Genomic DNA, 14,952 nt, shown 5'->3' with positions numbered 1-14,952 from the left:
GCTGACACGCCTCTAAATTCCACACCTAATGGAGACAAGTCAACGAGTTTGAACCAAATAAGAACTGAACTGCACCTTCTCTCCGAAAACTCAAACCAAACTGGACCTTTTTCTGAGGTTCAAAAAAGCTCAACTATTTAATCATCATCAAAATTTGTAATTTTCATCTCTTTTTTTAACTGCTCATTCTGCGATGAGAAACGTTCATTTCCAAACACCATCAAAGCCCTTAGGCAAATTCCGCATGAGCAATTGTGATTCAAAAGTCTTTAAAATTTGGCTAAAATTATGCCCCTTTATGAATAATTCCTGGTGATCTGTTATGAGAGAGGAAGTTAACTAGAATTATGCACAAAATCAGAGATGTTAACAGCAAAACCACCTGATTTTGACCTCCACCAAAACCTTTATTGGAGATGGTACAAAGTTCAGTGCCCTGAGCTTCATCTCCGCTCCTCCTCCGGCACTGTAGATGAGCACAGTAGCAAGACTAGCCAAGGCAGGCAAGCAGGAGGGGAGAACACACAGGCTGGGATGAGGCCAGTTTTGGACAATCAAATTCAGGCTGCGTCCCTTTGCACTCAGTACTTAAGATTCAACGACCCTTCCCTGTCCTCTGTTCCCTACACCAAAATCTTCTGTCAGTTCACCCATCCAGCTGTTTCTTTACACTGTTGCCATCTTTTAAAATCAAATTCAAGGCTAAAAATACTCAATGTGGGGTTTGGGGTCCCCTCTGGATACAAAATACTCCTCATCTAGGATTTTTTGCTCAGCCCCCATCTCGAGTGCTCAGTCACTTCACATGTGACAACCTGAGGGTAGGACAGCGAGTTTCCCAGTCACCGAGAAGGATGGCGCAGGTGTAGAAGGAAAGCAACGCCATGGAGGACTCAGCTGAGACCTGTCACAGCAGATCAGAGAGGATGCATGGGCACAAAGGGGAGAAGCGAATGGTCAGATCTTCTCTTGTCTTATTCTGCAAGGAAGATAGCCTTCTTCACTTTTTTGAAGGTTTGGTTTGAGTTTGATTTGTTTTACAAATGAAAAAGGATGAAAGTGTAACTGACTTACCCAAAGCCACACAGCGAGTCAAAGGCAAAGCTGAGGAAAGAACCCACTGCTCCTCAGTCTGAGTTCAAACACACCCACCTGGCTTCAACTACCAACCCACACTGCCGCCACAACTCTTCCCACCACACATCCACTTCCCAAAATACTTATCAGACATGCCAAATACCTCACGGTCACCCTCCTGCGTCTAAAACAAAGCCTAAGTCCTGGCAACCCCGGTTATGAGTGTTGCTGCCTAAGGAACACAGAGGTATTGCCCATTCTTATGGACGCTCTTTGCTTTTAATAGAGTCCTTGTTGGTTTATAGAAGTAACAAAAAGGACATGGGCATTAATGGCTTGATTATACTGTTCCTAGAGATATATCCTGGGCACAAAATCCAAGAAACAAAAATATCTAGATTTACCAATTTTTTTTTTCAGATGCCATTTATGTTTTAAAAAAAAAAAACACTGAGGAAAACCAACCTTTCATGCACTTTTCCTTTTTCATCTCCTAGAGTGACTGTCACTGTGCGAACTCTGTCCAAGTCAAAGCCTGTATCGTACTGGTGGAAATCCGACGTGATCCAGCCCACCCAGACGTTAGCAGGTTCTTGTCCGGGAAAGATTCTCACTGAGTAATAGTACTGCCGAGACAGAAAGACCAGGTGTTGGACAGCCAAGCAGAGCAACTGTATCTTGATTCACACTGATAGTGGCTGTCTAACTCTTTATAGTACCCAAGAACATACTTCTTTGTTTAAAGTCAGTTGGCCAGATTAAAATGTTTTAGGCATGAAAGACGGACACTGACAAGTCAGAAATGTTTTATACCAGAGATCCAGAATTAACTCAGAAATAGTGGAAAAGAGAGAAGAGATTATCTGAGCAAATATGCTGAATGAGTGGAGGTTTTTACACACTCCCAAGTGTGCATGCATGTCTGCATGTGTACATACACACATATGCGTATGCACATTCGGTATATGTATGCAACAACAGCATCCATCTTCCTATGCAGCAACACTCACCTATGCCTCTTTGAGGCCAGGCCACCCCTATCTCTGATAAGTATATTCTGACACTTTACAATCACTCTGAAGAAATTCAGATCTAACATGTGAACATCAAGCTCAAATGTGGGCGCACTCTACAACAGACAGGGCTGTTTTTTCCTGTCTGGCAATTTGGGGAGAGTACTTTTGAAAATTTAACGTGGCAGAGAGCAAAACCTGAGCTCTCACAGAACAGGACAAATTATTTAGGGTGAAAGAAACTATATGCACTTAGAAAAGTCAAGTGGCAAATTGAAATTTCATCAAGAAACAGGACAGCAAAATCTGGGTTTTGGGTGTCATTAAGGACTTTTTCCCTAAAATAGCTCTCTTATTGCATAATATACATCACAACATATAAATTTTTTTTCAAATGTTCCTTCCCTGAAATATATCTAAAAATACAAACAAATCATTAAAGCATGTTGCTGGATACACTGAGTCCAAGTACAGGAGCCAAGACGCAGAGTCAGCAACAGCAGCTGCCACCGCCTACCGTGGAAGTCTGCATCAGGAAGTCATAGTCGTCCCTGTCATCAGCAAGGACATCTTCCGTCAGCCTTGCGGAGTGGCTGGTGCTGTAATCTGGCTTTGTTCTTCTAAGCAAAAATCTAAAAGATAGGAAAGAATCAGGAATAAAGAACAATAAAATGCTCTGCCTACATCAAATGTGAGCCTACAACCCATGCCTGCGTGGTCCTCAACCAGGGCAGCTGTGCTCCCTGGGGGGCTTTGGGAACCATGTAGAGATACTCTTGGTTGTGGTTAGAGGAGGATGGAGTGCCACTGGCATCTTCACGGGTGTTCCTCAGTGCCCTTTAATGCCCAGCGCAAGCCCCTACAACCAGGAATGACCCCACAAAAGTAAACAAGACTGGGGTGGAGAAACCCTGATTTAGCCCAGGAAAGAATGCTAAAACAATTCATCTTTCTGACCATAGAAAAAACTATTTAGGAGAACATTCTAAGTTTCAAGCAAGAATGTAGAAACAGACTCAAAAAGTAACTCTTAGAGTAGATTACATCTGCTCTAACAGAACACTGAGTTGATTTATCTACCCCTGCAAAAATCTTTCACAACAAGGAGGAGGAGGAGGAACAAATTAATACTAGAAAGCCCTTTTCCCTTTGTTATAATTCTCCCCACAGCATAACTGCGTGCTTAGAGTCCTATCACGTCTGCTAACCACCTCTGTTTCAGACGAGAGGGCTTCTCCTGAGCGTAGTCCTTGTGGTTATTAAACTCCGGCTTTGTAGCTTCTTTATCTTTGTCACCCCGGTCAGAAACCAGATGGCCATGAGCTGTCTTCATCAGAACCTCAAAGTCAGAATCATCATAGTCCTCCAACTCATTCTTGGGCCCAAAGAGGCCAGCACCCGGGAGCCCCCCAGCCACAGTCTTGGAGAAGACCTCGGCGCACTCGATGGGCATGCTCAGGCGGTAAAACATGATGTCAGTGCTGCTGTTCTGGGAGCCAAAGGACTTCTGAGTGACCTTGAGACACGGGGAGCTGTCTATGGTGCCATCTATTCTGGTTACCTATGAAGAAGAAGCAGTAGTTCACGTTCTACTCCCCCCACCACCCAGTATTCATTTCCTGGTCCCCAAAAGGACTAACCCATATCATGTTTTGAGAATCCACAGTACCACCCACATGTGGCATCATTTAGTAAGAGATGAGGGAACATAGGACACTACACTGTGGAAGCACAGTCCACCCTGACTATCTTCAGGTCCCACTGATGATGGAAAATATGCAGAAAAAACTGCAACTGTATTGAGTATAGTTAGGCCATTTTTCTTGTTGTGGTGCCCTGAACAACAGAGTATGACAACTATTTACACACTATCAGATATTAGAAGCAACTCAGAGATGATTTCATCTACATGGAAGGATGTGCATGAGTAAATACTATGCTGTTTTATCAAAAGGACTTGAGCATCTTCAGATTTGGGTAACTTGAAGAGATCCTGCAACCATCTCCTTGCAGATACAAGAGTCAATGCTCTCTCTGAGTCCCATTTGTAACTCTAAAGATGTCTCGAGAAATTCATGGCACGAGGTGCTCACTCAAATCTGGACCAACACTCCCTACATATAGAATATAGGCATATAGGCATCATTCATCAGCCTAATAAGGTACTGGTCCAGTATCCAACATGAGAGGCTGAACCACTACTTAGATCCACTACTATGAAACACACTAGGGTCACCATTTTAGGTCAGTTACAATAATTTTCTGAGTAGCAACGGTTACATGTAAAGACAGTTCTATTCTTGGTTTTTGGAAATGGTCTAATTCATAAAGAAAAAGCAAACCTCAATATGTTCATGGTTTGATGGAACCTGGAGAAACTGAGGGAGCCTCTTGCTCAGCCACATGGTAATGTCTCTGTTTGTATTAACAGCAAACGGTTCGTAGCCCTCTTGTAAGCCACAAATGGTGAAGTACTTCAAGGTGCTGACATCCTTTCCGAAGTTCATCCTGCCCACTTGAGCCACCCCAAGGCTACACACTGGGATGAATCCTGAGGGGAAAAAATAAAATCTTCAGTCTTCTTAGTAGGAAATCTTGTTGGTACAGAATTGACAGACTGCTCAGGACTCCTAGCTCTGCCGCCACCCTACGGAGAAAACAACAACGTGATACGGGAAATCTGACATGAAATCCTAGAGCATCCAATTGCAAAAGCAGGTCCACACCCAACAGCCTCCTGGCTCAGCAGTGCAGATCAATCTCTCCACAGGCAAGTGAGGGAGGACTCAGGGCTGAGGAGGGTGTGGGTCCTGTTGTCTTGCTCCTCTGTCTGGCTATGGAGTGTGACATGTCCAAACACAGGACACAGTCACACCACAGACCTCGTCACACTTCACTTGAGGAAGGGTATTTGCATCCACTGAAGGCTTACTTGGGATCCCTTTGACCCACAGCAGCAATGACCAATGGGTAAACCAACCACGCATCCCACCAGCTGATTTACTGCATGGCAGAGAGTGTGAATCCTTCCACTACTCAACAAAAAGGGTAACTATCAACTCTGCTAATTGTTTGGGTTCTTTGGGATTGACTTTCAAGGGGGAGATGTGATAATTTTTGACAAGGATATAAGATGAGGGCTATTTTATGTACTTTTTTTTGAGGGCCATTTTATGTACTTTTCATTTCTTTCCAAGATGTTTTACATGGATGTTCAAATAGCATAATAAACTACATTTGGAACAGAGTCTTCAAATTAGATCATCCAACTTATATATTTAAATCTAATTTAGACTTCAGAAAATTATAGCTAGTGTAATTCAGATTAGATACTTTAAACTTGTAGATCAAAAATTTGTGTCTCCTAAGAATAAAACCAACAGTATTGACAAGAATTAAGGTTTGTTCTACCATCACAATCTACATTTCTGCCCTTGTTCAAATTAGCAGCAGTGAAAGCAATCCCTCACCCCCAACAGAGATGATGGAAACTCTGCCCAGTGATTCACAAAGACTTCACCAGGTTTGTTTCCATCAATATGTGCTCAAAGAGATGACCACATAATGGGGGGCACCAATCAGGAGGAAGCAATGTGCCCAGCTGCATCCCAGGAAGTGTGAGCTAGTTAGAGTGGAAGAGGCAGCAGCTGTGTCTGCAGATGTGCCAGCACGTGACAGGAAAGTCCTTTCACATAAGCATGTCCCAGGCACAGAGAAAGGGACTGGGTAACTACAGTAGATAGAGACAATTTGAACTGCATGAGCATGGACCAGCAAATCCAACCACCATCTGGCATAACCCAGGGACACCAGGGTGGAAACGCCTCCTCTCTGTCGATGCCTACTTCTGATCCTTGTTATCTACAGAAGGAACTCCTAGTCAGTAAAGCGGGGTTATGGGACAGCTGTACATGTACAATACTTTCATTTTCTAAAAACTCAGTGACTAGTGATATGCACAAAGATTTATGTCACTTAGCTATGTTTAAATTTTAGAATATTCTCATAAATATATAAGTTTTCATTAGAGTATTATTTAGCTTTTGAGAATTCAGTCTTCAAAGATTCATTAATACATAGGAAAATATTTACAGTATTATTCACAGAAACACATAACATGGCTTATTTTTAGATGACAAAAATCCCTTTGGTGTTTTCCTAAGTTTCTGAGTGGTAGGATTTTTAAAACTTTTTGTACTCTTTTTTGTGTCCCTGAGTGTAAGAGACTTTCCTCAATGAACATATTATGAAGACAAGTGACAGGTTCATTAAAGTGCTTTATGTAGTTAAACAGGACATAACTACATGGTTCCCACAAAGAAACGTGGTGCAGATGTAAAATGACCCAGACCTTGACACCCTCCTCAAGCCCCGACGCTCAGCACCAGAGTGTGGTGAGGCTAGCATCAGAAACGCCGCTTACCACATGAAACTAGAAGCAGATTTAAGTAGGACACTTTGTTAATATGAATTAAGAAACTCTCGACCATTCAGTTCTTTATTTGATAAGTACTTATTGAGTAGTTTCCATATACCAGAAACTAGGAATAATGAAAAATAAAAGAGGAAGAAATAGAACACAGAATGTAAAATAAATAAATAAATACTTAAGTAAATAAAATCTTAAAAAGAATATATTACTGGAACTAAACAAGGTGGCTAACACAGATCCCAGCCAAAAGACGCTCACAGTCTGAAGAGGGCCAGGTGGTCTGTTGCAAAAGCAGCCATTGACAGTATGTAAACAAATGAACATGGCTGTGCTTCAGTAAAATTTTGTTTACAAAAGCAAGTGACAGGCTGGATTTGGCCCTCGGCCTTAGTCTGCCATCCCCTGGTCCATGTTAAAATCAGCATACTATAGTGACATGGACAGATCAACATTTACAGCAGCTCAATTCACAATAGCTAAGCTATGGAATCAATCTAGGTGCCCTTCAACAGATGAATGGATAAAGAAAATGTGATATATATATATATATATATACACACACACACACACAAAAGAATATTACTCAGTCATACAGAAGAATGAAATTATGGAACTTGCTGGTAAGTGGATGGACTTGGAGACAATCATGCTAAGTGAAATAAGCCAATTCCAAAAAATCAAAGGCTAAATGTTCTCTCTGATATGTGAATGCTAACAAACTGTAAATGGGGTGGTGGGGAGGGAAGAATAAAAGTTCATTTGATGAGACAAAAGGGAATGAAGGAAAGGGAGGAGGATGAGAATAGGAAAGACAGTAGAATGAATTGAACAGAGCTTTCCTATGTTCATATAGGAAACTGGTTCATACCTGACCACTATAATTCCACATCATGTACAACCACAAGAATGGGAAGTTATACTCCATGTATGTATAATATGTCAAAATACACTCTACTGTCACGTATATCTAAAAAGAACAAATTGTGGGGGTTTTTTTGTTGTTGTTGTTAAAAAAAGGAAGGTAAAACTGGCCAATATTTTATTAAATATAAACCTGAATGTTTTTTCATCAGAAGAAAAGCAAAAGGTCAAACTTATGGTTTACTATGTGCCAGGTTATGTATAAACACTTTCCCATACATTATTTAATATTAACCCAATTTTTTTAGGTGAGGAAACAACTAAGATGTTAAATAATGTGCCTAGGGACCCCCTGCTAATTAAAAGGATGACAAGTTTGAAGCAAGAATATAAGAGGATAGGTAAAATAAACATTTTTCTTAGATTTCTGGGCTCTTTAGAACTTAACAGGCATAAAGACATTATCTCCAATTACTGATTTTATTTTTAGGAAATGAGAACAGAGAGATTATTTACCCAAGGCCATGTATTCTTCCTCCCATTGGCAAATGCTAATTTTTAACTTGGAACACTCCAAGTTATTTTCCCAGGTCTATATCATAATAGCTGGCAGCAGAGATTGATGATCCATCAAATTCGGCCATTAAGAGGAGCAAGTGGGTGTGGAAGATAGTACGATTCTTTTAGCCTATACTCATACCATGTCAGAAACACTCTTCTGAATAAGCCACACAGATCCATCAAGCTGTCTAACTGCTCTACTATTTCAACTAAGGACACAGAGAACAAGGCTAATAGAGTTTTATATCAAAAAAGCAGCATGATAAAATGAATAATGAAAAGGTCTCCCTACCTCTTTTTCATTAGCTGTCTCTTCTGTCCACAGCTGTGTAGTTGTTTTAATTACAAAAATATTCTTCTATTTTTCTTCCATGGAAAGAAATCCCATGAGACTCACAAAACCAGTAATTCTGTTTTTGCTTACTGTCTTTTCAAGTGGTAGGTACAGAATCAGAAGTGTCATTACTGGATTTTACCAAATCATTATGAGTGTGGAATCTGTGGAATCTGAGGGTCCCGAAATAGATTTTGCTTACAGAGAGCAGACACCATGAAAAGGTCTTCAGAGTTAATAAAGTGTTTATACACCATGAGATAAATAGGTGCCCAGAAAATATTTTCTAAAATGTAGGTAATCTTCAGGCCTAAGTGACTATTCTGTCACTCTGCACAATACGGAAAGGTTTTAGATGACCCCCTTGTCTTAAATTAAGGATATGATCAAATCTACAAACTAGTAACATGTAGCAGTGTTCGTAAGAGTATACCGAAAACAGATTAGAGGGGGAGGTGAGTGGAGATGGGGTGACATAGTAGACTGTTAGGGCTGTCACAAAGATTCACAGAGTAGGTGGCTTAAACAAAACTTGTTTTCTCACATTCTGGAGGTTGGAAGTCCAAGATCAAGATGTCAGCATGCCTATCATGAGGCCCCTCTCCTGTGTGTGCAGAAGGCAGCCTTCTGGCTGAGTTCTTACATGGCCTTTTACATGGGAGCATGCATCCCTGGTGGCTCCTTGTCTTCTTACAAGAGCAGGAAGGTTGGGATTAGGGCATCCCTCTATGGCTTCATATTACCATAATTATATCTCTAAAGTGCTTATCTCCAAACACAAGCATATCGAAGGTTGGGGCTTCAACCTACGCATCTGGGGACAGGCGAGTCTACAGCAGGTGCCATGGAGACATGGCTAGAATTCAGGCTGCTGTGCTCTCCAGCAGACACGTCGCCTCCCAAGCCATGAGCCCAGACAACCCTGCACAGTTCCTAGATCATGAATTCTACTTTGTGTGGAATTTCATTAAATACTCCTGCAAAGTATTTCTTCCTCTTTTTAGAAATGTAAGAGCAGTAAGGACTCCACCTCTCCAGGAAGGCGAGTGCCATCAGAGCCAGGCATGCTGTTATCTCACAGTAGTAAGCAGCAGTTTATTCTCCATAAGCCCTTCCTTCAGAAAGCGTGGCAAGCACAAGTCTTAGGGAAAATCGAGTACCTCAATCTTCTGATGTCAATATGGTTGGTACATGGGAGGTCACCTGCATGTTCTTCTATTATTTCCTTAACTTTACTATATTCTTTTTAGCTTATTTTGACTGGTTTTGGTGTGCTTTTCTCATATTGAAATTTAAATTACATATTTATTGGGTGTAATTTTTATATTTCCTGAGGGAATCTGAAGTTCATACAACATGACAGTGAAGTGGAGCTTCAGTAGAGCAAGTAAAAAACTGAAGAACTAAAGGCAGTACTTTAGGTTAGAGAAAACACTGCTCGGTATTGACATAATTGAAAGGTATATAATATTGCTTCAGTAAAAAATGAGGTTTGATTTCTAAGGCACTCAGAACTGGACACATATAATTTCCTATTGAAAATATAGCTTTTGACCCATGGAAATTTTTCTTATTAATGTACTCTAAGAATAAATTATCTTCAGATAGCAGGGGAAAGGTCATAAAATAAAGCTAACATATAATTTTGTCATCGGCTGGTAATTAGTACTCAAGTTCTGATTTTTTTCTCCTTTGTTGAGCAGGCTGGATCATGTGTGAACACAAGATTCCCTTCTGTTTCCACAGAGACCTAGAGAAAAAGCCACTGGTTAGGCTTCTTAGCTTTTCTCAGAGCTGAGATCTAATCCTTAGCCCTCGAGACTTGACCTTCCTTGACTCCTGGCCCTGTCCCCCAAATATCATTCATTCATTCTCTCCCTCCCTCACACCCATACACTGAGCTATGAGAACTCCTGGGACTACAATGTCCCTGCCCAGATCACACAGGCTAGCCTCCCCCTCTCAAGATCACCATCGGAATCGAATAAGCAAAATTCTTACCATGTAAAGCAGTACATTCACAGATTTCACAAATATGCCATGGACATCTTGGGGGCCATTTAGCTGACCACAGTAATCTTTTTTAAATATTCATATTATCATAGCACTGTGATTTATATGGACCTACCTGTTCTCCTGAGGGTTGCATTTGGTTATTTCCTGGTTTTGGCTGTGCGAATGGTGCTCCTATGAAGAGTCTAGTTTTTGCCTCTGTGCTGAGACACACATCACTGAGCAGCTGGAGTAGAACTGCTGGGTCATGAGTATGTGAATATTTGGTTTTTACAGATACTGTCAAACTGCTTTGCAAAGTGAAAGCACCCATCTGCACTCCCAAGAACAATACTAGGTATTCTCAAGCTTTGCAAACAATAACCAGTAGAATGCAAAACAGTATCTAATTATGGATTTAAACACACATCTTCTTAAATCTTTATTGCCCACATTTTTTCTTTAAAATACCTGTTCATGTCTTTTGTACAGTTTTTCCTACTGATTTCATAATGGTCTCTGACTCATGATTTAAATCATTTTTTTTAAACTTTGGAATAGTGCAAACATCATATATGTTCAGTAGAGACCATACTTTGAATTTCAAATTCTGATCTTCCCCAGGCTAGTGATGTGTAGGACCACACTCTCCTGCAACCTTGCAACCTGGGCAGTGAAAGAAGCTGCAGTTCTGTCATTGTGTGATCATGGGGAAAGACAACTTGTACCTTACCAGGCAGTGTTCCTAAGTAGGACTCAGATTCATGTATTAAGTGCACTTTCAACTTAGGATATTTTCTCTAATAATGTGCTTAATAGGACATTATTCCATTGTAAGCTGAAAAACATCTGCACTAACATTTTTCTTTTTGAGTCTCACACATTAAGAATAGATTCCCCCAAGTATTTCCCCACTTCCACTGAGGTTTTTTGTTGTTGTTGTTGTTGTTGTTTGTTTGTTTGTTTTTGGTTTTGTTTTTGATGAGCACCCTCAACTTCTTACAGACAAGTTTATGTCACTCTTTCATAACCAGTGGTTTTACTTTTAAGAAAAAAAAATAGTTTCTCACTCCATACCCTAAAGTTTTGCCTAGATTTTCTACTGCTAGTTTTGGAATTTATTCTTGACATTTAAAAATCCCAGCTTGGGGTTGGTTATCATCCATGTTGTGAGGAAGTGATCAAATTTCCTCTCTGCCATACAGATCACCATCTTATCATAGTACTCCTTTCCATAGCACCCTAATAAGCTACCTTGGCATGTGCTAAGGCTGGTACTTTTCTTACATCTCCACTGAATGACAAGGGTTAAACTGTTTCCCTACAGCAATATCACTCTGTCTCAATGCCTGCTGCTTCACAACCCATTCTGGTATCTGATAAGACATACATCCCCTTTCATCATCACCAAAGCATCATGAATAACTTCATAGCTCAATATTAGATGAATATCCTGAATCTCTCCGAGTTCTTTACTCCAGTCAACATGATAAAAAATCACCTCCAATAGAGTCTTAAGGAAGATATAAATAAAGGGATGCTTCATATAAAAATCATTACCTTAATCTCAAAACTCGATATGGAACAATATCTGGTTTTGGTAAAATTATTAAACTATGGATGCATCAGGAGAGCAACTTCCAGGTTCTTGCTATGCAGCAGGTATCATAGCATGATTGGCTATTAGACCTTTGTGGGTATTAAGAATGTGATCAGGTGACAAAACTTATAAGAATGACTCTTGATTAGCTGACTGCATATGGATTGAGAGAATTATACATACATTTAAAAAGAATTTTGTTAAAGATAAATCCTTGATGCTTTCCCTGATCAACAGATGCTTTATTGTCTCCTCCTGAATCTAACTGCATGACCACATCAGTCTTTTAAAGACTTTTTGTAATTTTTCTTTTTGATCTCGGACTAACAACTTATACTAGACAGGGTACCATTTCAGTCATATAAACTACATAAAAGACACAGTTGACAAAATATGCTCAGTTATGTTATCTACTAAGCTGAGCAGGTGAAGATCTTTTGTGTCTATATGAATATGGATATGTGTATACATATACATACCCAGGCATACCTGTATGCATGTAAGTTTTCCATATGTATCCATCCTACCACAAGGTGACTAAGATTGCTTTAATAGCCAGTGTGTATTTGCTCAACTGATTATCTCTGTAGCCATAAGAAGGAACCAAGAAGATGGCAGAAAATATCAAATCAAGTCTAGCACAGTCATAAAGATATGCCAGGTTTAAGAACAACTTGAAAAATTTATGCAAAATTTTAGGACTATAGTAATAACAGCATATTACTTGGCTAAAAAAAAACTCTGTTGCCATAAATTAGCAGTTTGATAAACTTGGTCCTTCACACTTGAAGGGCTTGAGAACTTTCTCTCAGTAGTGGCAGGCAAATAAAGAAACTGTACGTAGGAATTTGTGTCAAGTTAATTTAAGAGTGAGACGATGAGAGATACCACTGTCAAAAAGCACAGGAAAGTCTCAGGCATAGATAAACTCTGACTCCTTGGAGACCACTAGAATGCTTCCCAAAAGCCTCCAACAAAAGTCCAACAATACTGACTAGTAATTTTTCAGATAGTTCATCAGAATTCTACATTAGCTTTATGACACAGGTATCAATATAAAGTTAAAGTCATTCTTTAAATTTTAAAAATTCTATGAAGTCTAAAGTCAAAAAACAAAGTTATTTACACAAAGTGGTGCTCAAACTCACTTCAGAGCCTATTTCAAGACTGCAGTGGTTCTTTATATATGAACAGTGCTGTGTCACTAACATTAGTTATGTCTTTGTGAACAGGCAGCCCGGGAATCTGCATATACACTGTGACACATATACAAACAGAACTCACGCATGCATCTAAAGGTCTTTAACTTCCTTAGATGTTCAAAAAGGAAAACATGATAACTGAGTATTTTAAAATAAAACTTATTATAAAAACAGTATTTCAGATCTTATCCACAGTACAGATAACATGGAAAAGTTTCACTCACACCTTCCCCTGATACTTAAGACACCCAGAGTGGCAGAGGATTAGGTTGCCAATTTCACTACCTAGAGATACATGTGTTCAAAATAGAATTAAGCAATAAAAATGCAATTCTTATTTTGCAAATTTGTGTTTGATAAGTGACAGTCATATCGGCTCAAACATTTGCCCAGTGCCATCCCCCTTGCTATGCCAAGTACCTCAGCTTTAATACACATCTTGGCTCCTGGCCTTGTCCTGGACCATGAGAGAAGACTGCCCTTGCACCTGATTCCAATAGAGCTTCTCCATTTCTGCACTATAGAGGTTATGAAAGTGACACCATTTGCTGGCAGACTGCAATATACATAAAGAAAGGACGGAGTTCTCTCTGCTTCCAGTAGAGGGCCCCGAAGACAGTTGGTTCTCCTTGCATTTTTGTGAATTGAAGAGAAAAAGGCTACAAGCAGGTCATTAACCAGGGGAATTCTAAATGAGCCCTCCAAGACTGTGGAACTCCATCCTTTTTCTCCACCTTTGTTTTCTTAAGCTCATCAAAGCCATTTTCCACCTTATTGAGATCCCAGCTAGTAGCACAGCCTTTCTGCTAAAGCTATTTCAAGCGCCCCTGATCCAATCAGCCAAGAGGTACTCATGGGACTTCAAGCTGCAAATCATCTGCTCACTCACCCTCCAATGCCAGGCATCAGAACCACAGTCTCATTGTGCCACAAACTTTAAAATGAGCCAAATGGGCAGACTCACCATCACCAACATCGAAGTCCTTGAAAGCCAGTTCGGAACCTGAATCGTCCAGCAGGATTTCGCCATTAAGCGTGAACATCATGGTGTGTTCGTTCATGTCGACCATGCAACCCACAACGTCGCCTGCCTGCCAGGAGCGCCCGTAGTGTTCATTGCCCTGGTGCCACCGCTGGGCCTATAGGGACAGAAAAGTCCTTGTGCCATAGTCAGCCAGGGAACAGAATGCACCCACCATTCTCTGAAGTGACACCAGAATAGAAGAGCTTCAGCCACATCAGCAGCCCTGGGCAAGGCCCGGAGCCAGCTGGAGTGGCCGGGTATCTAGAGCCCCTAATGATCACGTGGTATACTGCTCAATCTTGGGAAAAACCCAGATGCTAGTTCATGCTTTTAGGACTTTTTAAAAATCTAACTCCACATATTATTTTTTTTTAAATACACTTTTGTTTTTCTTTCCACTGAAATGACTACTTTCCTGGAAATTAGTGGTTTTTCTTTTAACCCCCCACCCCAAAACAAAGAATTATGACCTGGACATCAAGTTAGGAACTTATCATTGAAAATGACATTCTAGTTTTCACCCATTTCAAAATAAAATTTCATTCCTTGGAAATCCTGGCAATGATAGTTCAAAATTTTGAAAAACCAGAAGATTTTCAGTTACATACTAAAAAAAAAGACTTCAAATCAAACCTAAAAATATTCTTTTTTCCCAAAAATCTAACAATATTAAGATATCTGCTAAAATAAGAAACCAAAAATTGAATATACAGAAGTGAAATCTCATAAATGCATTGGAAATAGTTTTGGCAAATGTGAATTTTAGATCTACAAGCATATTCCATTGATTTCTGGGTACAAAATCATTTATATTAATTATTTTGCTCACATCACCTTCATTGTGGATTGACACATA

At 40.0% G+C, this 14,952-nt stretch overlaps 1 protein-coding gene across 11 annotated transcripts in view; it reads right to left on the bottom strand.

Annotated features, from left to right (window-relative positions):
- The window catches only part of Ryr2 (ryanodine receptor 2), a 505,092-nt gene that overhangs the window by 195,943 nt on the left and 294,197 nt on the right, over nt 1-14,952 (bottom strand). For 7 of the 11 annotated variants that reach the window (XM_078023103.1, XM_078023102.1, XM_078023106.1 and 4 more), the window contains exons 25-30: nt 14,037-14,211; nt 4,433-4,641; nt 3,302-3,651; nt 2,608-2,722; nt 1,543-1,703; nt 1,075-1,104 (exon numbers count right to left, since the gene is read on the bottom strand). In XM_078023103.1, coding sequence (XP_077879229.1) covers nt 1,075-1,104; nt 1,543-1,703; nt 2,608-2,722; nt 3,302-3,651; nt 4,433-4,641; nt 14,037-14,211 — 1,040 coding nt within the window. The remainder of the gene's footprint in view (nt 1-1,074; nt 1,105-1,542; nt 1,704-2,607; nt 2,723-3,301; nt 3,652-4,432; nt 4,642-14,036; nt 14,212-14,952) is intronic. The other 4 variants (XM_078023113.1, XM_078023105.1, XM_078023111.1 and 1 more) reach the window with 1 other exon arrangement.

The sequence above is a fragment of the Ictidomys tridecemlineatus genome, chromosome 10 (assembly GCF_052094955.1).
Source record: "Ictidomys tridecemlineatus isolate mIctTri1 chromosome 10, mIctTri1.hap1, whole genome shotgun sequence".
In the NCBI taxonomy this organism is placed as follows: domain Eukaryota; kingdom Metazoa; phylum Chordata; class Mammalia; order Rodentia; family Sciuridae; genus Ictidomys; species Ictidomys tridecemlineatus.
The sequence above is the reverse complement of the archived record's forward strand: the minus strand, read 5'-3'. Positions and strand labels throughout refer to the sequence as shown.